General features: G+C 56.3%; 1 protein-coding gene and 1 long non-coding RNA gene across 2 annotated transcripts; both read right to left on the bottom strand.

Annotated features, from left to right (window-relative positions):
* Positions 1–207: 207 nt before the first annotated feature.
* Positions 208–19,292, bottom strand: TSPAN31 (tetraspanin 31). Its single transcript, XM_043532655.1, has 6 exons — positions 18,975–19,292; positions 10,116–10,283; positions 6,411–6,491; positions 3,809–3,958; positions 3,281–3,409; positions 208–3,087 (listed from the first exon to the last, which is right to left on the bottom strand). Exons 1-6 carry the CDS (start codon positions 19,038–19,040, stop codon positions 3,013–3,015), a joined length of 669 nt encoding a protein of 222 aa, XP_043388590.1. The 5' UTR covers positions 19,041–19,292; the 3' UTR covers positions 208–3,012.
* LOC122463377 lies at positions 6,661–10,107 on the bottom strand. Its single transcript, XR_006286661.1, has 3 exons — positions 8,953–10,107; positions 7,412–7,421; positions 6,661–6,674 (listed from the first exon to the last, which is right to left on the bottom strand). It is a non-coding gene; the product is annotated as an uncharacterized LOC122463377 (long non-coding RNA).
* Positions 19,293–23,844: the final 4,552 nt, after the last annotated feature.

The following is a 23,844-nucleotide window of genomic DNA, read 5'->3' as shown; positions in this document are numbered from 1 at the left end:
GTGGCCGTGGTCAGAGACAGGACCCTGAGAGCTGTGTACGTGTTCTCACCTGGCATTCCCCCCCCCCCCCCAAGGGGAGGGGTCATGCTCATGTTCCTGCTTTCTGCCAGCTGGGGGTCTCACTGCTGCCTCTGGGGGGGCACTGCACCTTTACTCCAAGGGGGGAGGAGGCATGTCCTTCCCCCAGTGATACCGCGGAGCCGGAGGGTCACTGAAAGGTGTTTATTTGATCGATAAAGTAACAGATACACACAACAGTGAATGAGCTGTGCAGGTTCCAGCCACTCCGAGGGACACTGGTACACGGGTCCAGCACGGATCCCCCGGCCGAGCAGACGGGGGGGAGAGGCTGACGTCCTGCTGCCCTTCTGTTTAAACACAAGTCTCTGGGAGCAGCTTCTGCTTCACTAGCACCCCAGCCGAGTTCTGCCCAAGCTCCAGGGGAACCTGCACCCACGAGCGCTGCTGGGAAAGCACGCTCCGAACCAGCGAGCCCAGCTAAAACACTGAAACCTCTAGTACCACTGCCCGGGGCTGAGTCACACTGGAGTCCCCAGTGCCCCCGAGGGCCAGGGTGCGGGACCTTGCCCTGTGGCTCTGTTTACATACCAGCTGGGGCAGGCATCGCACAGTGGGAGACACGCAGGACTGGGGGCTGGTGACTTCCCCAGGGAGTGGGGGGACGTGCTGTTGTCATCAGCTGAAGCCTTGAGCTCCAGGCTGGCTCAGCTGGCAAATAATCCAAGTGGGTGCCAGAGAGGAAATTGACTCCTTCAGCACCCTGGTCTCCCCGCTGTGTTGGGCTGCGCCCAGGGGCCGGCTAATGGCAGCCAGCACCTGGTGTGCATTTAACACTGAGGTGTGGGTGCGCTCATTGGGTTCCCTCCAGGGGTTAATTGACAAAGGAGCCAGCAGCATTCTGCTGCTGCCCGCTGCTGTCTCCGGTGGGCATAGCCCAGAGGCTGAAGGGCAGACGGCCCTTTAATGAAGCGTGGATGGAGAATCAGGCGCTTTTGCTGGTTCTGCAGAAGGCCCCAGTCTCCTTGCCCCAAGCCTGGTGCAGGGAGGGCTCAGTCACACTGTGGGAAAACACCTTCTACTACAACATACCTAGAGTTTCCAGCTAGACTTATAAATAAATAGCATGCAGCCCCTGTGGGCTCTAACCACACTAGTCACAAGGGTGAGGGGACTCACAGAGGCAGGGCAGGAAGAATTAAAATGATCCAGTGTTGGTTCAGGATGGTGCTTCTCCTGAGGGGGTTTATCCAGCTCTGCCTGGACCCTCTACGGCCTGCGAGGGGAGTGGGAGCAGCCGGCAGCTTTTGGTGAGGCTCCAGCCCCACACTACGGGCAGCCTGAGTCCAGCCAAGCAGTGGCTGGGCCAGCGCTGTCGTGCCAGGGAGCTGGGTTCCGCCTTTTCCAGCTCGAGGAGGCCAGGGCCTCGCCCAGCGTGCCAGGGCTTTGGGGCCGGGGGCCTTGGTCTGTCCCAGAGAGCTGCGGCCTGCAGCGGGGGCTGTTCTGTGCCATCGGAGCTGGCAGCTAGGGCCGCTGGCGGAGACACTCCGTGCAAACTCGGGGGTGAAGGTGTCCCCGTCCCTGAACAACACATGCAACCCCTGTCCGACCCAGAGGGAGGGGCAGACGCTGCCCCTTGGAGACAGCGGGTGGATCTGGGAGTGTAGTGGGACCAGACCAGACCAGCCCTCCCAGTCAGTCTCTCAAGCCAAACTCACCTGCTGCGGGGAGGGGTAGCACCCAGCTCTAAGTAAGGCATCAGTCAAGCTGTGTCTAGCTGTTGGGCTAAGATCTCAGGTGGGGGGTGCAGCAAAAACCAAAGAAGCCCCAGCCAGGGGCTGGCAAAGAGAGGGATCCCCGCCGGCCCTGCAGAGATCACCTGGGCAAGGAGTCCAGGCAGGGGGTGGCCCCTCTGCAGCAGACCGGTCCCTTTATGGCAGCGCAGAAGCACGCTCCAGCTGACTGCGGCAGAGGAGGATGGGACCCCATTTCGGCTGAGGCTCTCGCCGTTCCGGGAAGGTGGCCGGTCTCTGCTGCCCCTGGGGAGGTTAGGGTCGGACAGCTGGGGGAGAGGGGGTGTGCGATGGCCCTGGCGGTCAGAGGCTTTGGAAGATGTTTTTGCAGGGGGGCTGAGGAGCTGGTCCAAGGCTCAGAAATGTCCCTGCAAAGCCCTTGGGTGGGGCAAGAGCAGGTGCCACCTGCTGAAAGGCTATAGCCTGGCTCTTAAGATTCTGCTTATTCTAAGGATAAAAATGCCAAATTTCCTGCTACACACCAGCCCCCCGGTACCTGTTAGATTCCCCCCGCCCCCTTTCACATGAACCTCTTCAGGGTATTTAGCACTGTGAGAGGCTGTACATTCTCCTTTTGGATTAATACAAATCCGAGACAAAGCCCCCTGCCCCAGCCCTTAAAGGAACGTAACTAACTTCCTAGATTACGGGGCCCTGGCATTTGGCTCTGGCTCCGGGGTCTCTAAGCTGTGCAAGTCCCTCCCTCTCCTCGTCGGGTCAGCGCAGCTGTGGCCAGGTTAGTTTCCACCAGGTAAATATAGCCCTGGAGTTTGCTCCTGGCCAGGCTGGCATGGCCGGTCTCAGCAAGGCAACATGCCTCTCCGCAATTGGCTACGTGCCAGGAATAGCCGGGGAACTGGTCAGAGCAGGGTACTAACTACAGGTTAGCAGCTTCACGTTTCTAGCTGTGCCCAGTGCTCCTGGCTGGCTCTGGCACGGCTGAGCCCGGGCTCTCGCGGCACGAGAACGGTCTCACACTGAACGCCAGCCCCACCAGCCATTTGCCAAAGGCTTCATATCAAGGATGGAGCCGCGCAGCTGCCGTTTCATCCGCTCAGCGCTTTGGTCACACAACAATGGCCCGGGTGCGGACAGGGGGGCAGATGCAGGCGTCGCTTTCCTTCCAAGCAGTGGAGGGAGATGGATTCTCAGGGCTAATGTACTAGCAGCTGGGGAAGGGAAGGGGTGGGGGGTGGACGGTCTATAAGAAGGCACTGGGATTTGCTCTGGGGTCTTTCTGGTTTCTGTAGCGCATGGCTAGCAAGACTCCGAGGATCTAGGAGAACAGAGAGAGAAGGGGGGGATTAGGCGCAATGGGGGCTCCCTGTGTCACAGGCTGCAGCTCCCACTGGTGGTGCTGGTCCCTCCCCGTTGAGTTACAAGGAGCTGCTAAGGACCACTGTGTAAGCGCTTTGCTGAGAGGTTACCTGGGGTCCCCCCCCCACCCCACCCCTGGCTGGAGGACTTACCTCCGTGAAGCTGAAGAAGAGTCCGACTCCCCCAAGGATTTTCAGGGCCTCATCCGAATGCTTCAGCATCGTCTCCCCGCACTTGGGACAGCTGGGCACGTGGCCCTTGGTCGTGTTGTCCTTACACATCTGGAGAGGATGATAAAGCCCCACAGTGAAGCTCCCCTCGCGGTCAGAGCAGCGTGGCTTCAGGGGAGCAGAACCATCCCCCTTAGCACACCACAACCCCAGCCAGGAGAGCATGGCACAGGCAAGGGGGCCGGGCGTGCATGGGATTCCCTCCCCTGACAGTCGTGCCTGATCCTCCGCCGGCCGCAGCGCGTACAGACTCGTGCCCAGCCGGGGCTTCTCCCTGAATTTAGTGCAGCTGGGAGGAGTCAGAATTACTGCCCTGGAACCCGAATGTCTCAACAGCCGCCCCTGAGAACCAGGCCCGAGATCTCCCAGCAGGTTTCCCCTGGTGGGAGAGCCGGGAAAGGCCAGAGACAGAAGCGCTGGGGTAAGGTGCTGCCCCGCCCTGGGACTCACGGCTGTGCAGCGGTTGTAGTCCATCTGGAACGTCTTGATGGCGACTGGGTCGTTGGTGTTGTTTAGCAGCCCGCAGCAGTTCAGATTCACCTCGATCTCGTTGCGGGTCTTGTTGCTCAGCATGTCCCAGGTGGCGCGGAAGAGACTCTCCTGTGGGCAGAGCCCCCAGGGTTATCCCACGAACAGCACAGCCAGCCAACGCCCTCTGGGCCAGGGCCCTGGCGGCCACAGTTGCACCCACCGCAGCAACTTGACCAGCCACTAAAGGACGCTGTTCCCCGCAGCCAGAGGTTTTCCCCCTTGCCCCTCCTTCGGTGGATAGGGGCAGGGGGGGACCAGCTTTACATGGATAGTGGGGGAGAAGCGCGAGAAGAGGGAGCCCTAGGAGGGGAGCTGGCCCACCTGGCAGACAGAGGTGGGGGAAGGAGCCCCCCTGTCCCCCTGCAGCCCCCAAGAAGACCCATTGCTCTAACTCAAGGGCTGGGTTGCGATCAGGCCTGGGACCAGACATCAGGGAGCCAAAAAATCGATGTGTTGGAAAATCGGGCTGATTGATGGACAAAGCAAGGAGGGGACAGGCCGTTCCGCCCCACCCACTGCTCCCTTGGGGGGGGAGGGGTCTGTAAAGAAAGAGATTGGGGAGAAAAATCAGCAAGCATCACCATCACAGCTGCCACCCCCACCAGCTCCTGGGATCTCAGCCCCCCATCAGCCTGATCCCGAGAGATGTCCCAGCCAGGCCCGGGGGATGCAGATGACATCGCCGCCTTCACCAGCTCCATCCCACATACCAGCTGGGATGAAACGGGCTCGGACTCGAACAGCTGCAGCAGCTCCAGGCAGCTCAGCTAACTCCTCTCTTCCCCGCAGGACAGTTCTTATCAGCGTTGATACCGTCTAGACAGTGTTCCTCGCCTTTTTTAATAGCGGGAACTGGCTTGCTGCCTTCCTCAACTGCCAGGGAGAGCTCAGGGACTGGCCCCAGTCCCTGGACCGGTCGTTGAGACACACTGATCTAAGAGCCTGGAACCTAAAGGGGTTTTTCCTTCTTAAAAACTCTCACCAGCTAAAGGGAAAGGGACCAAGGGTCGGGGCCAGCAGGAGAGCCGTAGTGAATACTTTATTGTTCAGAGGTTGGAGCTGTTCTGCCTTCTCATTTTTAATGAAAGGTTAAGAAGATTTTTAATGGTGTTTTGCCATGGTACGAAGCAGGCGGAGGTCTCTGCTCGCCAGCGCTGGACCTTGTTTAACACTGGTTAATGGTGGACAGAGAGCGGGTTATGGTAACATCTGTAGCGTATATAATCCACCTAAAATAATCCAACAGGCCCTTACTGCTCCCCCCCATCCCAGCATTGACAGCTGGCTTCGGGCTGTTTCCATGATGAGATGTCAGCTCCCGGGTCCCGTGGCACAGCGGCAAGAGGCTGAGGGTGCCCTCTGGAAGAGGGGGTGGGGGTAGCGTGTTGCAGAGGAAACAAGCCGTAAGACCAGCGTGAAATGGGTGTTTTGTGAAGCACTGCTGACGCAGCTCTTCTGACGTTACTACGATCAACCCAGCTCGGCAGGAATGGAGGAGTGGGACAAGGGGCAGAGCGAGCACGGGATGGTTTTAAAATCCGGAGTGAATGTGGGCAGTTCCCGAGAACTCAGCGCTGACCTACCTCTGCTCCGGGGTAAGAGTCCCAGCAATTCCCCGAGGAACAGAGTTAAACCAGCCCCCCACTCCCCCCAACCAGCCCCATCCTCGCTGCATGTAGAGTGTGTCTCTTGCACGGTCTCCTCTCCCCGCCCCCTTTCCGGTCTGTCCTCTTCCGAGTCAACCCGAGTTCTCCTTGCGCGTTGAGACCGGCCCCGCCGCCAGCCTGCTCCGTACGTCCAGACTCGGTGGGGCCTGGCCCTAAGACCACTGGGGGCACAGCCTGAGCCAAGCGCTCCAGTGAATTGTGGGCAAACATGGCTGTCTTTGCCAGCCACCCAAGCGGCATTGTGGGAAGGTGTTGAGGACTATCCGCCCTCCAGTGGAGCTAGCCACTGCCTGCACCACGCATGCTGGGGTGAGCAGGTGACACAGGATACTTAGGCAACCTGTAACCTCTCCGTGACAGGCCAGCCAACTTGAGTTAAAGCACCACCGCCCCTGCGTCAGGGGTTGGGGTGTGCAAAGGGGACTCAACGTGAGATACAACCCAAGGAGTGCCCCCGGGTCAAATCTGCAGTAAAGACAAGCCCTTGGGCTACGCTCTTCGGGGCAGAGCCTGGGATCTCACGTGCGTCTGGCTGGCCTGCAGGCCCTGATTCCAGGGGAGACAACTGGGCGCTGTAACTAGCCAAACCGGGCAGAGGATCCACCTCACTGCACTGATGGGCTGGTGAGACATCTACCAGGCCCAGAGCTTCGTAGGAAGAGGGTTTCAACTCTCACTAGCTGGGACAATCTGCAGCCTGCCAGTCACCAAACACCTTTGAACCCATTAGTTGGAAGCCACAGGGCAGCTGCCAGGGCCCCTTCCTGTTTCCCTGCGAAGACGGATGTACGGACTCTCCAGCGCATCTCGCTGAAGCCGCTGTGGCCAAGGGTAGGGCAGGGAGGCTGACTCACCTCTCTGCTTGTGTTAAGGGCCAGACATGAACAGGAGACTCCCAACTGGAAGAGAAAGACGAGCCCCAGAATGACCATGTACTGAGGAAGAGTCAGTGTTAAGGAAACATGGGGGAGGACAGACGCTGCCATCTCCTCCCAGCCTCCTGCCCCCTTACCCAGCCTCCGAGGTGGAACAGGACAGTGACAGCAACAGCACCTGCCCAGGCAGCTTCCTTTGCCAGCTGCCAAATCCCCTGCAGAAGAACAAACCTCTGCCACACTCTAGCGCCCTCTCGCCATAGCTCACGGTTATTTCCAAGGGAGTTGTGTGGCTCCCCCAAGAGGACATCTCCTATCTGTGCAACCAGTGCTTATGCTGCCAACTCCCCAAGCATGCTGGGTGCTTCCCACAGCAAACGTCTGAACTTCAGACTGGAGGGTGGCGCAGGAGGGGGTTAGCTAGACAGTGAGGGGGTCAGTTTAGGGCTGTTTAAATGTACAGAGGGGAACATTGGGGAAAGGAGGCTGCAGCTTTACAAAGAGACGGCGCTCGGCTTTGTCTCCATGGGAGCCTGCCGAGCAGTACGGCGAATCTGGAGCAACGCCCCTCTCTTGATACTATTCCACTGTAGATTTTATGCTGGAATTGCATCCACAGGATGGGTTATTCCAGAGCAGGCCTGTCGGGCGGGTCTCCCCTGCAGACAAGCCCTGGTGTGGGGGCTGTGCCAGCTCCATGGTACAGGTAGGGAACCTGAGACAGAGGAAAGTGAAGCGACTTGTGTAATAAGAAAACCTAGCTCTGATCTTACACCAGGCCAGGGCACAGCTGGAGTGGAACCCAGGAGTCCCCAGTGGCAGGGTCCTGCTCTAACACCCTGTTCAGGGGACAGGGTTGGTAGTTCCTGGAGCAAAGGTCTCTTTTTCCATGCAAGGAACCCACCGTCGCAGGTGCCTTGCGAGGAGAAAAGGGCCCATCTTCCTCTAGCCCACCCAGAGCAGCCGAGCTGGCAGCTTACCCTTCCCTTCCTGAGGGGTGACCATCAAAGGCTAATTAGGGCCCTTTAAACACAGATTATTATCCACAGGCGACCGCCTTGCCCCACCCACCGCCCACGTACATGTAAATGCAGAGCCCAGTATACAGCTGAGTCAGAGAAGGCAACAGACACAAAACCAGCAGCCTCAGCTTGCTGGTGCTGCAGAGTTTGTTCACACTGCTTTCCTGGGCCGGGCCTGGGGCCAACAGAGCCACCAATTAAAGTGTGTGTCTGGCAGGGGAAAGATTTTCCACCCCCCAGACCCTCCTCTTTCCCTCTCCTACAGCAGCCTGATCCCCCACCCCACCCCAAGCTCAGGGCCCCGCCTCCTCCAAACCGGAGTGAATGGCAATGGGACCCATACTGCGCCACTTGGGTTTGGCCAGGTCGGCGCTCCGAGGCCCGTGCTGAAACCTGGCCCCCCCCCCGGCAAGGCAGTTGCAGGATGAGGCTGATCTCTGGTTGTGCTAGGCAGGGTGCAAGCAGGACAAAGCCCCTCAGGGCTTCCACCCTAAGGCCTAGTCTCCCCTTCCCAGGCTTGTGGTCTAGCCATGCTGGCAAACGCTCCTAGGGGCCCCACCGCTTACACCTGTTGGCTGAGGGAAATAAGCTGTTCCAGCAAAGCCCTTTTCCACCAGTATAACTGCACCGAGAATAGGACCAAAAGAAAGGCCCCTGCCTACCCGACACTGGTCTGTGGCCGAGAGCAGCTTGTGCAGAACCTGGCCTAAGGGACTTGAACTCCTGTGTGGCCTCAGCCTTTCCCTGCTGGCCAGGGGAGAGTTAATGACCTCTGAATTCAGCTTTTCCTACCTTCCTCCTGCTGTGGCCCCCCTAAAGTCAGGGGTATTGCTCACCCCAAGATTGGAACGATACCCACCGAGACCTAGCCTTTGCCCTCTGGTGCCTAGGGAGCATTTGTCCCCCCACCCCACCTTGTTTAACAAGATTTTGGCCTTCACAGAGGCTGGCGGAGGTCCCCTCCCCCTTGCTGAGGTCTCCAAATCTGCTACAATCCACAGCCAGCTCAGCTGAATATTAGCTCCGTTTCTCAAAAGTTGAGGTTTCAAGTGGAACTGCGGTTTCCTCTTCGCATCACTTCCCCTTCGCTGAAATATCAGCCCATTTATAGGTGGCAATCAGCCATGCCTGGCCTTGGTCTAGGTAGATGCAGGTTCTGCCCCAGTCCAGGCCAAGGCGGGTCCCCAGGTCCCTTCTGGCAAGCGCCTGCCTGGTGCAGAGCCTGCGGCAGCCCCTAGCAACCAGCACCCGCTGCTGAAGTGCCCCAGTGATGTGACAGGCTCTGCCGAGGAAGAGAATATTCAGAGTGCAGCAGCTACATCTGCCAGCCTCATGACAGCCCAATGGAGATGAAAAACCCCACCCCCGCGTGAGGGGAGCAGAACGTCAGCCTGGCTGCCAGAGGGGGCGGGAAGAGAGATGTGCTATGGGTTTTATTTATAGATAAAAAGGAGAATCTGGAAGAGGGGCTAGAACTAACTCCCAAGGGTCCACCAGACACGACTTTCCTTCCCCCACCCCCCGGTACGTTAGAACAAGTCCATGGAAGTCCAAGTCCTACTGTGGACATCGAACGAGATCCTCTCTCAGCTGCCATTCCTCCCGCCATGAAGCTCTTTGCCCACAGCAGCTGGCAGGGCCAAACGGGGTCTCCGCTCTGGCAGACCGACCTGCAGAGATGCATGTTGGAGGAGTGGCTTGCTCTGGGACCCCAGCCTCCTTTTTCTTAGGGGGCATGGCAAGACAGACAGACACCCCAGTGCTGCTCCCTCTGTGAGCGCCCACGGGCCGCCCCATGCCCCCGAGTGGGAGAGCAAGGAGACTCCTTCCCCCGACGCTCCGCCCTTGGCCGTCTGCAGGGCTGTCCCTGCCACAGACTCAAGTGCTTTACCTAGTGAGAGTTCAAACAGCCCAGCCCGAGTTTACCCACAGCCAGTCTCGCTCAGATTCTCATGGCACATTCACTTCCTCCTCCAGTCCAGTCCAGACAACCCCACCTGTTTCACCCACTTGCTCTTAGCTACTTCTCCCGCCAAGCCGCCTCCCCACCTTTGGAGAGAACGGTCGCAGCATTCACGTAGTACCACGTGCCTCGACCTGAGCTGGGGGCGGAGGGGAATTCCAAAGGAAGGCCACGCCACCCCTTCATAGATGTCAGAGCCAGAACAGATCATGGCGATCATGCTAGTCTGAACTGCAGCATAGCGGGGGCCAGAGATCCTCACCCTAAAGCCAGGCCCACTACCTGAAGGGAATGTCCGGCATTCCCAGCAGAGGCTGCTGCTTCGCTGTAGCAAGCCAGACCATCTAGCAGGGTCCTAAGGACCAAACTTCTAGATTTCAGCCTCTCGGGCTGCGTTCCCAATCATTACCACCACCAGACTGGCTAGAGAGTTTGAACCACCCTTAACCCGGCTCAGAGAGGGGCCTGACAACAGCGGGGCTCCCCCTCATGGAGCTGCACAGCGATAGCAACAACAGGAGTTTCGTCAGCAGATGTAGCCGGGCCCTGAGGTTACTCAAGGCCACGTTCTCGCTCCAGACAGCGGCGCTTCTTGTGCCACAGAGAACCGGGAGATTATTAGCGGCATGAGGGTCACGGGGCAGAGTTGTGAAGAGCATGGCATGGCCCCGGCCTCCCAGGCCAGGCACAGAAGGATACAAAGAAGAGCATGACTTGGTGGTGGTTGATAGCCCCGATGAGGCCCACGATGGCAATGAGCAGCAGGAAGAAACCCACGGCGATGACTCCGCCGATGATGTGGATGCTGGAGACAATGCCAAAGCTTTTCCCCCAGGCAGCCACGCCTATCAGCAGCAACCCAACCAGCTGGAAAACAAGAGGAGAAGGTCAGCCTGGGATGTGGAGGGCCCTTTCCCCCACGCCACCCAGCACACCAGTTCCACGCCCCTCCAATGACCTCCGCATCCTGGCAGAGGCACCTCTCAGCTCCTGCACAGCACAGTAGGGGCTTCGATAAGATCCCAGCCCCCAAAGAACTGACAGTCTAAACAAACAGATAGGCTGCAAAGGAGGAGCGCTGGGGGCTTGTCATGTTACTGGGAGGGAGGGCAGGCAAGTGGACTGCAGAGACCTGGGTTCTGTTCCCAGCTGAGTGACACCTTCTGCCTCCCTGGGCCTCAGCTTCACCATCTGTAAAATGGGGCTAATGATACTTACCTTTGTAAAGCGCTTTGAGACCTGCTATTTGGTTTTGTAAACAGTACTGTCCCCTTCCTGGTCTGGGCTTAAAATCTATCCGCTAAACCTTGCCTACCTCTAGCCCAGCATTTAAGTGACAGTGAACTTTGCCTGCTGCCTAGCTTTACTCACCTGAGTAGCCCTGCTGATTGCAACAGGACTCTCAAGCAGGGAAAGAGAAGCGCGTGCTTAAGCATCAGCTGGACTGGGGCCTTGTTTTGTGACTTATACAGGACAGGCCTAACAAAGAAAATAACAGAACGCCACTAGCCGTCACCTTCAGCCCCCAACTAAAACCCCTCCAACACATTATCAAGGATCTACCCAACACTCCCACAAATCTTAGGAGACAGGCCAGTCCTTGCCTATAGACAGCCCCCCAACCTGAAGCGAATACTCACCAGCAACCATATACCACACAACAGAACCACTAACCCAGGAACCTATCCTTGCAACAAAGCCCGTTGCCAACTGTGCCCACATATCTATTCAGGGGACACCATTACAGGGCCTAATTACATCAGCCACACTATCAGAGGCTCGTTCACCTGCACATCCACCAATGTGATATATGCCATCATGTGCCAGCAATGCCCCTCTACCATGTACATTGGTCAAACTGGACAGTCTCTACATAAAAGAATAAATGGACACAAATCAGATGTCAAGAATTATAACATTCATAAACCAGTCGGAGAACACTTCAATCTCTCTGTTCACGCGATTACAGACATGACAGTTGCGATATTACAACAAAAAAAACTTCAAAACCAGACTCCAGCGAGAGACTGTTGAATTGGAATTCATTTGCAAATTGGATACAATTAATTTAGGCTTGAATAGAGACTGGGAGTGGCTAAGTCATTATGCAAGGTAACCTATTTCCCCTTGTTTTTTCCTACTCCCCCCTCCTCAGACGTTCTTCTTAAACCCTGGATTTGTGCTGGAAATGGCCCACCTTGATTATCATACACACTCTAAGGAGAGTGATCACTTTACATAAGCTATTACCAGCAGGAGAGAAAACCTTTTGTAGTGATAATCACGCATTTTTTCATGGTTTGTGTGTATAAAAGCGTCTTCTGTATTTTCCACAGTATGCATCCGATGAAGTGAGCTGTAGCTCACGAAAGCTTATGCTCAAATAAATTGGTTAGTCTCTAAGGTGCCACAAGTACTCCTTTTCTTTTTGCAAATACAGACTAACACGGCTGTTACTCTGAAACCTATCTTTTCTGGTTTTTATTTTCAATTTCTTGTCCAACCCCTGCCGTTTTCCCTTCCATTAACCATTGTTTATTCCAGCCCTGCGCCCCCACCCCAGCTAGCGGGCCCTCCCCCATTCCTTTCATGCGAAGATCCAAGCTCACAGTCCACCCACGCACCCCTGCAATTAGTTGGCTTCTTAATCACCCATTTCAAGAGATCAGATGTTGGAAGAATGGACGCCAGCTCCAGTTTTGCATCTTTGGGGGTGGGGGCGTCTCTGCACATTTTACATGGTCCCTATTGCACTTCTGTACCTCTGTAATCTATGATCTCTACTTTGGGAGCCTAGCGACTGCCAGACTGGATTGGACTCCCTGTCCAGTTTCCTGTCTGACAGCAGCCAGCATCTTTCAGAGGAAAGTGCAAGAAACCCATAATAGGTAAATGAGGGATAATCTATTTCCTGCCATCTAGGTCTCATTCTGATCTCTAGTAGAGCCTGCAGCATGAGGGTTAATATCCCTTCTAAATTGTTAGCATTAATTATAACTCCAGAGATTCTTGTTATCCACAGAAGGATCCAGTCCCTTTTGAAACTTGCTACATTTGTGGCCTCAATTTCCATTGTCTAACTACATGCGTGTGGTGTATTGGTTTTGAGCTTGCCACCTTTTAATCAGTTGGCTTGTGACTGTGAGTGGCTCATTATTCCCCACACTTCAGAGCCAAAAAGCACATTAGACAGCACGGATGCATTTGTCACAACATTAAAGTGAACCTTGACTACTTTGACTTCCTGTAAGAGTGTGGTCAATGCCCCTTTTCATCTCCTAGACCGACACATCCCAGAAAGATCCACTCACCATTTGAGCTCATAAAATGGGTTCCAACTGGGGGAGGAATTGGCTAGCTCTTGCCATCTTTTGGCCATGTTTATACACAAACGAGCATCCATTTAAACTAAATTGGTTTCTTAAATTAGCGCAAACCCCCCTGCAGGAGCTCAAAAAAACCCCCCAGTTTGAAGGGCTTACGTTGGCTTTGCAGTGTTCGATTCCTTACTGACTTGAGCTACATCAGAATAGGCCAATCGAACTGAATTAAGAGCACCTCCAGAGGGGCTCGCGCTGGCTTACCAAATCCAGTTAAAGAGGCACCTTTGTGCATTTGCACCTTCCAGGTCAGTCAAATGGCAACAAGACAGAGCAATGCTGTTTAACTAAGCAGCTGTTCAGCTTGTGCACATTAATGTGACCAGGTCAGCAATAAAATATAGACATTAACACAGGCTGCTTCTCTTGAAACTTCTCCTCCATCACATCATCCCTCATGGTGTCTCAGCGACCAGGCTCCAGCCTGAGCCCGAACATCTACCCTGCAACTTTATAGCCCCTGCAAGCCTGAGTCAGCTGCAGCTGTGCCATGATTTACTGGAGTACAGACATACCCACAGATATTACAGTGACGAGCAACAGAAATACCAGGTGATATTCTGGCCCCAGTGCAGTTGGTGGCAAGACCCCCGTGACTTAAACAGAACCAGGATTTCACCCACTTTTTCTGTGTTCTGGGTTGTGAACAATTAGGTTGCCTAGAACCAGAGGTTTGAATCCTGGCCTGGCTGATCTTCTGAGATTGTGCGTGGGACTTTCAGACACGTCTCACGTACTCTCTACAGATGCTCAATAGCCCCTAGAGTTTAGGTTTTCCCTGATCACCTTGAATGGAACAGTCTCTTTGCCAGCAGTCTGTTCACTGCCCACTTTTAAGATCCCCACCCCCAAAAACAACCACAGGCTGCATTTCAGTGATTAGTTGCTCCTAGGTGACTAGTTTGTGAAGCACTTTAGAACGACGTGAACTGTGCAGCTCTAAGATCTGTAGCGGCTTACTGCACCTCCTCTCCCAGCACGGAGAGCCTCAGCCACTAGGGACAGCTACCTGGCAGTGTGACAGTGCTTGAAGTCACCCCTCCAGAGAGTCGGTGCAAAGAGAACAGAGTTAGGGTGGCATTTGCACCTCCAAACGTCTCGTGTTTCAGAGATTCTGCAGTAACGTCAGCTCTTTCACTGACTTAAAAACCCATCTGGTCTGTGCAACCCTGCTGATTTCTGCACAAACTAATGCAGCTGGTGACCACTGAGTTGCCAGGAAAACAAGAGAACGTTGCAGGTGAACATTGCTCCTGGTCTCGCTCTCACTGAAGAGGTCTTCACACTGGGCAGGTGAGGGGGCACCTGGCAAAGAAGAGCATGAGACGTCCTCTAACTGGGCTAGTGTCTGGCACCATTGAGGATACGGATGGCTGGGTCGTGGGCATGCAGGAGCACTGGGATTTCTCTCCTGCACTCCTTCTTTAGCACAGCGACACGCAGATCTGCTTGCCGTTCGGCTGCTCAAGAGAGATGTGCTGGTCTCCTCTGCAGGAGGAATCCCGCACAGCTGTCGCCTGGGACAAAGGAAACATTAGGCCAGATTTCCCCTGCAGTAACTGACCACAGTGAGCTTCCATCAGCGATGAGTCCACTTCCTGTCAGCCGTGTTTCACTCTCTCCCTACAGCATTCCACCTCCTTATTTCCCATCAGACAAGGGCTGGGCCCTCTCCTCAGCCCAGTTTGGTTTCTGACCTCCCTTCCTGTCTATTTTATATCAGTCAGGCCCATGGAGCAGACCAGCTACTGCGGTTACCCACATTCAGACCAAGCTAATGGACATGACAAATTTCTCACGTCTGTGGGTGGGCGCACAACAGTGGCTTGAAGACAAGCTCTGCTACAGGCCAGGATTGTGGGACACGAGGACTTATTCCAATACAGTCATCCCCCGACACATGGCTCCCTTTCAGCTTGCTGTTCCTATGCAGTTCGCTTTGGAAGCACAGGCTCCAGCAGACACCCGACAGCTTGCCCTAGGGGTAGGGGCAGCGCTATTCCGACTCTCACTTCTCGACTGGATGGGATGTAAAGACTGAGCCGCGCTCACAGCCTGCCCCGCTGCGGTCCTAGTTCCCAGTGCTCTCGCCGTGTAGAAGAGGCACTAGTGTTTAGTGCTTTAAACCAACTATCCTTTTCACTAGGCATACCCCAGCCTGGCTGCACGGCCAGGCTTTCTATTCAAGCCATGGTCGCACAGATGCCTTCTGCTTCCATAGACACCTGGGGCCAGATTCCCTATTGCCCAGCATCTCATGTCATTTACACCCATTCCGCCCTGGTGTGAAGTGCAACAGGGTCAGACTGGTAGCACCATGTACTACGTGACTGCAGGGCACCAGAGAATTGGGGCCCCAGTGTAGTTTAACCAGGCAGATCCAGAGACCGCAGCTCACAGATTTGCACGCTAGATCACTTGTCAGGAGGGCTCCAACCATTTCTGTTGGCAGGCCTTGATTCATGGCTGCCCTCCCACTACTTGTCCATTTTCCAACCCCCTTCTCCCAGCGCGTTCTCTCGCTTTCTGTCTGCATTCGTTTCGCTCAACCCTGCCTGTTCCTACATACTGCTCAGGGAGGACGGCAGCCTCTCTGCCTTGATGCGTCAGGCAAACCCAGCGACTGGCAGAAAAAAAAACTTAGAGCAAGACTAGAGTCAGTATTCTTGCCGCCACTTTGTTAAAAAGCCAGCTCTGAGCCAGTCTGGTGAGGCATTATGGGCAATAAATGCTTCTGAAGACTCAAAACTCTACAGGACCTAAGGCAAAAATAATTGAGCCCTGGTCCACAAAGACACCCAAGTCTGGGGTTTAGGTGCCTATGTCCCAGATTTAAGCACCACTGCAATCTGCAAAGCCACACCTGGTGGCCACCTACCCCTGTAGGCACCTAAACTCCCCCAGCACTCAAGTCCTTGTAGCAGACATGGCCTAGGTGACTAAGTTTTGCCTCTGAGCCCCAGAAAGATCCATCAACTCGAAGAAGATCGGTATTTGCCTGCCTATCTTCTCTGCAGGGCCCAGTCCAGGAATCGTGCACAGAGGCTCCCTACAGGACAAGGGCCCATTGGAAATCGGGCTGGAGGCAGCAGCATAGACCACATCAACACTTTTAGCCCAGTGGTTAGCACACTCACGTGGGATGTGGGAGACCCTGGTTCGATTCCTCTCTCTACCAAAGGAGGTGACAAGATTTTGAACACGGGTCTCCCTCCTCTCAGGAGAGCACTAATCACTGAGTGGTGGGATAGTCTGATGTGGGGCTCCCTTTGCCAACTGAAGCGGATTGGAGCAGGGGGACTGGACCGTAGGTCCCCAACCCCAGCCTATGGAATCGCTTGCCCAGTGACCCCTCGCATATTTATACACGATGAGCAGCAGGAGAGACTGAGGGAGCCCCACATCAGAATACCCCCTAGCTCAGTGGTCAGAGCACTCGGGGGGGGGGGGGGGGAGAGGAGGGAAGAGATCCCTGTTCAAATCTTCTCCCCCTCAGGCAGAAGGGGGCACTGTCTCCCACGTCCCAGGTGAGTGCTCTAACCACTGGTCCTAAAATGGCCACAACCATCGTGAGGCAGGGGTTTAACTCATTCTCCCAACAGTTGAGGTGCCTACGCCATCCAACTCCAGGAGAGGGTCACTGGCTGGGGATCACGAGCCAGGACTGGTGCCTCCCTGCAGTAGGAAGAGAGCCTATAAGCAGGTCCTGCCTCATGCCAGGCCTCTAATACAAGACTTTATGTCTCAGGCTCTCTTCCTACTACACAGCCCAGACTTGGGCACCTGTCCCTGAGAGGGAGGCAGGACTTAACCTACACCCCTTCCTGGCTAGTTTAGGCAGTTCCCCTCCCTCGCCCCATTCGTTACATAGGGAACCTAGGCACCTAACTCAAGCTTTGTGGATCGCCATGTTATTCCTGTGATTGGCGCCGCGACACTGAACATCTCAAAGTGGATCCAGCCCTTGGTTACCAAGTTCACAGCAACCGTTGGGCCAACCCGCTTATTCCAGACCTGAGCTGCCCAGGCTCTGGGGCCTCACCGGGAGCCCCCTCAAGCCTTGATTTGAGAGACCCTCCTCCCGGGGTTAGAGTGGGATCTTCTGGTCTGTCCAGCATCCAGGGATCCTGGCCCAGGACAGGGGCTCTCAGTCACTACCCCAATACAGATGATGGCGGAAAGTCCGTGCTGTCGACATGATGTCATCCATGCTACAGACACTGCTAAACCACGCCAGTTTCTTTTACGCCAGCGCACTCCGTACTGCTACCGCTGATGGAAGATTTCCAAGAAAAGGCTCCGACAGCCCTAGAAGATGCATGTCAGTTATATGGGTGCAACCTCTCGCTAACCAGATTAGAAGAGTATCCCAGAGAATCAAGAGGATGCTGCTAAATAGGCGCTGAAATAATGGGCATTTACGTTAAACACATCAGATTACTGAAGTGCCTAACTAAGCTTCACCGCGCCAGCGCTCTGAAACTGGCTCTCATCAGCGTAAGATGCCTGTTACAGCAAGATGTTAGGAAAGAGCTATTGAAGTTTCACTTCCTTGTCTCACAGATACAATCACCAGTGAATAACTCTTCGGCCTGGCCCACACTAGGATTTTACATGGGTAGAGCTGTGTCTCCCGGGGGTGTGAAAAATCCACACCCCCGAGACGTGTCGCTATAGCAACCTAAGCCCCGGTGTCGACAGCACTAGGTCGATGGACGAACTCTTCCATTGACCTAGCTGCCGCCTCTCAGAGAGGTTGATGACCTAGACCAAGGGTACAGGCAGCATCTACATGGAAACGCTGCAGCTGCTCCGTTTCCGTATAGACGTGCCCCTCCAGGTGCATACAGGCCTGCATTATAAAGGCACTTAGAAGCATGAAACTAAAATGACTGCACGACTGCAGCTTTTACACACAGAGTGGGGTACCTTGTTTTTGGCTTATTCCATAGAAAAGCCATGGGCCACTCGTGAACCCGGCTGGTTTGGGCTGCAATGCAGACAGGCTGCTTTTTGGGTGTTCGAGGCACTTTGGTACGCCACTAGAAAGTTTTGTTACTTGACCTATTCCAGTATAGCTAAAGCAGCTAACCCCCCTGGAGGGGATAGAGCAGGATAGAGAGCTTATACTGTATGGCTTACTCCGGTTCAGGAAGGAAAATCAGCTCTATGCACTAGGCAGGGCGTAGATGATTAAAGAATCACACCCCTCACAGATCAATAAGGCCAGGCCTACACTTAAAAAAATTAGATCAATTTAGCCACCTCTCTAAGGGCTAGGTTGATGCACAAATTCTTCCGCCAACCTCGTTAGCATCTCTCTGAGGGGTGGATTAACAACATCGACGGCCAAACCCCTTCCATCGCTGCAGAAGCCGCAACACTACGGCATTACAGCCGTCGAACTTGTCCATGTAGACCAGTGGCGGCCGGAGAGCGTTGGATGCAGGCGTCAGGGCAGGCTGGGGGCCCGGGCGTGATCTTTGTACCGCCCGTGGCAGAGGATGCAGTGAAGTCCAGCCCCGGCCTGCATGGGGTCAGAGACATGTGGACTTCGGCACTAACTCGTGTTGGTTTGGGAGGAGGTGCGTGTCCCAATTCTCCACATGCAGCCCAGGGCTAGGGAAGATGCCAAGGCAGCTGCCCTAGACATTAGAGCCTGCACGGGCCCCAGAGAGCTTATAGCCCGAGCAGAGACAGGCCAAACACCCCTGCAGCACCCCCTGCCTTAGGGACCTCGCCCCCCGCCCCCGACAAAGGTGGGGGCGGCTCCTCCCCTCCCCCACCCCCGACAAAGGGGGGGGCGGCTCCTCTCGGCTCCTCCAACAAAGGGGGGGGGCAGCTCCTCCCCTCCCCCACCCCCGACAAAGGAGTGGACGGCTCCTCCCCTCCCCCACCCCCGACAAAGGGGGGGCTCCTCTCGGCTCCTCCAACAAAGGGGGGGGGCAGCTCCTCCCCTCCCCCACCCCCGACAAAGGGGTGGACGGCTCCTCCCCTCCCCCACCCCCGACAAAGGGGGGGCTCCTCTCGGCCCCGACAAAGGGGGGGCGGCTGGCTCTCGGCCCCTCCCCCGACAGAGGGGGGGGGCGGCTCCCCAGGCCCCGCGCGGGGCCCCTCCCCCCAGGCCGCCCCCCCCGAGCTGAGGGAGGCCCCGCCGGAGCCCCGGGCCCGCGCTCACCACGTAGACCACGTTGAGGGCGCAGAGCGCGTTGCGGGAGCAGGCGAAGCCGCCGCCACACACCATCTTCCCGGCCGGGGGCAGCGCAGGCCAGGCCGCTCCTGGCCCTTTAAACCCGAGCCCAGCGCCCAGCGCCGCACTGCGCCTGCGCACGTAGCCCCCGCCCGCCTCCTTGAGAGGCGCCTGCGCAGCCCTGTGCGTGACGACGCGTCCGTACGCCGCGCTCGCCCACACGCACTGCGCCTGGGCAGGACCTCCTTTTTGTGCGCCTGCTCAGCACTCTGGCGTGGTGCGCATGCGGTCTTCTCGAGCGCAGCTCACACACAGGGCGCCTGCGCAGCACTCCCACCTCCCGCGCCAAGCTCGTTTCCCGCTCAGAGCGCCTGCGCAGGGTAACGCGGTTTGCTGCTGCGCATGCGCGGTCGTTCCAGGCCGGGCTTTAGCTTCGACCCAAAATACCCGGATGAGAGTGGCTCACGGGTGGACAAAGACCCGGATGGAGGGGACAACTTCCTCTGGGGCCGTGCCCTGGTTCCCCTTGGGGGCCCTGTGTTTTCGGGCCCCCGGCCTAGGGCTCCCCGCCCCAGTGCCGTAGAGTCCTCCAGTGCCGTGTCCTGGTGCCCCCCCCCCGTGACTGTGCCCTAGTGCCCCCCCGGCCCTGCTGCGCCCCCCTGGCCCTGTGCCCTGGTGCCCCCCCGGCCCTGCTGTGCCCCCCCCGGCCCTGTGCCCTGGTGCCCCCCTCCCGGCCTTGGTGCCCCCCCCGTGATTGTGCCCTAGTGCCCCCCTCGCCCCTGCTGCGCCCCCCTGGCCCTGTGCCCTGGTGCCCCCCCGGCCCTGCTGCGCCCCCGGCTCTGCTGCGCCCCCCCGGCCCTGTGCCCTGGAACCCTCCGGCCCTTTGCCCTCGATCCCCCCTGGCCCTGGTGCCCCCCGGCCCTGCTGCGCCCCCCCCCGGCCCTGTGTCCTGGTGCCCTCCCCCGGCCCTGCTGCGCCCTCCCTGGCCCTGTGCCCTTGATCCCCCCCGGCCCTGCTGCGCCCCCCCCACCCCGGCCCTGTGCCCTGGAACCCTCCGGCCCTTTGCCCTCGATCCCCCCTGGCCCTGGTGCATCCCCCGGCCCTGTGCCTTGGAACCCTCCGGCCCTCTGCCCTCGATCCCCCCCGGCCCTGGTGTCCCCCCCCGGCCTTCTGCCCTGGTGCCTCTCCGGCCTTCTGCCCTGGTGCCTCTCCAGCCCTCTGCCCTGCTGCCCCACCCGGCGCTGTGCCCTGGATCTCCCCTCGGCCCTGCTGCGCCCCCCAGCCCTGTGCCTTGGAACCCCTCTGCCCAGGTGCCCCCCCCCCCAGCGCTGAGACCTGGATCCACCCCTGCCCTGTGCCCTGGATCACCCCTCGGCCTTCTGCCCTGGTGCCCCCTGAGCCCTGGTGCCCCCCCCCAGCCCTTTGCCCTATGCACTTGTCCATGTAGACCAGTGGCCGGTGGCGACCGGAGAGCGTTGGATGCAGGCGTCAGGGCAGGCTGGGGGCCCGGGCGTGATGGAACGGGATGGGGGTGGTCTTTTTACTGCCCCCCTCCCCCAGTGATGCCCCCATTATTGGATCTGTAACCCCACCCCCAACACTGCCTGCTACTCCACCCTCTGGGCCTTGTGCCTCGCTGCTCCCTTCTCCCGGTTTGTGATGAGCATCCTCAGTATTACGACTGGCCTTGTGCCTGGCGCCTGCCCGCCCCAGTGTGCTGCCCGTAGGTGGCAAGCGGTTGCTGTTTACTTGGCAATGAACGAACCTTTCCCTTTCCAGAAGTCTTGGCATGCTGCCCATTCCTTTCCGGTGTTACAAGTGCAAAAGCAGAGGCTGAAGAAACTCCTGAATATTTCATCTCGTGTTTTAACAGGCAAAGTCTCAAACAAGAAGTTGCATCTGTAGAACTGATCAATGAAATTGTTTTTAATTGTTCACTTTATTAATATAACTTCATCTGCAAAATTTTATGAATGAAACAACATTCATTCATAAAACCGGTTACTCCAATAACTGGCTAATTGAGTTTCACTTTCAATCCAATTGCTGCTTAAATCACTGAAACTTGCAGGGTTTCAACATTGTAACTTCTGCTCACTGTTTGCCATTCCTTACACCTGTCCATATTGTAACTCAAACTCCATTTTAAAATGCTCGCTCCATTTTGCAAAACCCGGCTGTAATCTGATTAGTGTAGTTTAGATGTGTGAATGGGGTATGTAGGGATGATGGAATCAGCCCCACCCCATCCGGATGAAATAAAGTGTAAACACCAACAGCTGAAGATGCAGACAACAGCCCTGACAAAGCAAGAAGAGTCCACCCTAAAAAGAAAAGAACAAAGGTACAATTGAAGGAACACCAAAGCCAGGTCCCAGGCTGAAAGTCATGTCTGCAATTGACAGGTGATCAATCACACCCAACCCAGAGGCAGCATGACACAGCAAACTCTATAGACTCTGGTTTCTCACAAAAAAGATGGGTGAGATGGAAGACTTTGGAGGGTAACATTCTGCTGTCAACGTGGAAGGGCATCGGTGGACGCCCAACAGAGACCCAGCCCTTCCTTGTGCCCAGCTTTCCTGGCCAGTTAGCCACCACAAGCTGTGAACCCAAGCCACAAACTCAAGCTACATTCAGGACTGGTAAGTGTCTATCAGCTGCAGAACAGTGTGTGTGTGTGTGTGTGTGTGTGTGTGTGTGTGTGTGTGTGTGTGTGTGTGTGTGTGTGTGTGTGTGTGTGTGTGTGTGTGTGTGTGTGTGTGTGTGTGTGTGTGTGTGTGTGTTATGCATTAGCTAGTGGTTACAGATCAAATTGTTATCATAATAAATGTGGCATCTTTGCCTTGTCCCCTAAAACGATCCTGTGTAGTTTTGTCTGCATAGCCCATCTATGATTTCGATCTCAGGTGTGCAGTGCACTCTTAGGGCAACACAAAAGGTAAACCTTTTCTTTCTTTTCTTTTTCTTTTTTTTTTTTTTTGAGCTGTGTGGCCAGTTTTTGTTACAAGATTAGGTTTCTCCAGGCTGAATTCTACCCCGAAAACAAAGTTTAATCAACAGTGACATTGCTCTGCAAAGGTTTGATTCACTGAGGACAGGTCCATCAGTGGTGATTAGCCAAGATGGTCCAGGATGCAAACCCATGCTCTGGGTGTCCCTCAGCCCCTGCCTGCTAGATGCTGGGACTGGATGACAGGAGATGGATCACTTGATAATTGCCGGGTTCTGTTCATTCACTCTGAAGCACCTGGCACTGGCCACTGTCGGAAGACAGGATACTGGGCTAGATGGACCATTGGTCTGACCCAGTCTGGCCATTCTCATAGGCGCCAACTTCTCCTGGTGCCGGCGGGTGCTCGACCCTGCCCCCGGTCCACCCCGGCTCCACCCCTGCCCTGGCCCTGCCCCCTCCCACCCCTACCCCGCCCCCATTCCAACCCCTTCCTGGAAGGAATTTTCCTCCAGGGCAGATTGGAAGAGGCCCTGGGGGGTTTTCGCCTTCCTCTGCAGCATGGGGCACGGGTCACTTGCTGGAGGATTCTCTGCTCCTTGAAGTCTTTAAACCATGATTTGAGGACTGCAGTAGCTCAGACAGAGGTGAGAGGTTTATCGCAGGAGTGGGTGGGTGAGATTCCGTGGCCTGCGTTGTGCAGGAGGTCAGACTAGATGATGGTAATGGTCCCTTCTGACCTTAATATCTATGAATCTATGGAAGAGCCGGAAGAGTGATGAAACAGCCTCCTGCCCGCACCGTTGCAATCCCTGCGCCAGCCTTCTAGCCATAACAAGAGACTGGCAGGTCTCCAGACAGACGAGGACCCCTTCCCGTGTGCATGGTGTCACGGAGTGTGGGGGAGTCAGGGCCCTGCACCCAGGGGCGGCTCTACCCATTTTGCCCCCCCAAGCAGTCGCCACCGAATTACCGCTGCTGCAACAGCGGCGGAGCTGCCGCCAAATTGCCACCGCGGCACACGGACTGCCACCCCCGTTCTGAATGCCCCCCCAAGCACCTGCTTGGAAAGCTGGTGCCTGGAGCCAGCCCTGCCTGCACCCCCACTTCCTGCCATTCACTCTGACTCTCAGCCAGCCAGTAAAATGGAAGGTTTATGGGACGACAGGAACACGGTCCCAAACAGAGCTTGTAGGTACAACCAGGACCCCTCAGTCAAGTCCTTCTGGGGGGCAGGGAGCTTAGACCCCAGTCCTGGGGCTCCCTCCGTTTCCCCAGCCAGCTCCAAACTGAAACCCCCTCCAGCCGTCTCACACTCCCTCCCCCTGGTTGCTCCTCCAGCCTTTGTCCAGTTTCCCGGGCAGAAGGTGTCACCTGGCCCCAACCCCCCTCCTGGGCTCTCATGTTACATGCTCAGGTATCTTCCCTCACGGAAAGTCTCCCATCCCCAATGCAGACAGTCCCAGTAAAACTCCCCTGCAACATTCCCAGGTCCATACTCCCCACTCCCTGCTGCATCACACATGGATCACGGGGCCTTGGCAGTCCAGAATCCTGTTAAACTGGAGTCCGCAGTCTAGACTTGCTAGCACACAGCACATGCAAATTCTCCTTACCAACTCTGTTCCATGGAGCCAAGTGCTAGGATCTTCCTACTGAAACAGAGCATATGTCCTCCGGAAACCGGGACCAGTTGGATCCTAAGGCTGGCTGCTTGCTGGGGGTTACCGGAACTGTTCCCTGCCCCCTCCCTCTCCACCCAGGGAAGAACTGTGCCAAACAGCTAGTAGACATGGTGTTAAGACAGCATATGTTACCCTTGGGGTTGGAAGCTGAAGGAAATCACCAAAGCAAATGGCCTGTTTCTTAGTATCAATGTGCAGGAACTCTAACTGTTCCTGCGTA

The sequence above is a fragment of the Chelonia mydas genome, chromosome 20 (assembly GCF_015237465.2).
Source record: "Chelonia mydas isolate rCheMyd1 chromosome 20, rCheMyd1.pri.v2, whole genome shotgun sequence".
Taxonomy (NCBI): Eukaryota; Metazoa; Chordata; order Testudines; family Cheloniidae; genus Chelonia; species Chelonia mydas.
Note: the sequence above shows the minus strand (reverse complement) of the source record. Positions and strands in the feature narration are given on the sequence as shown.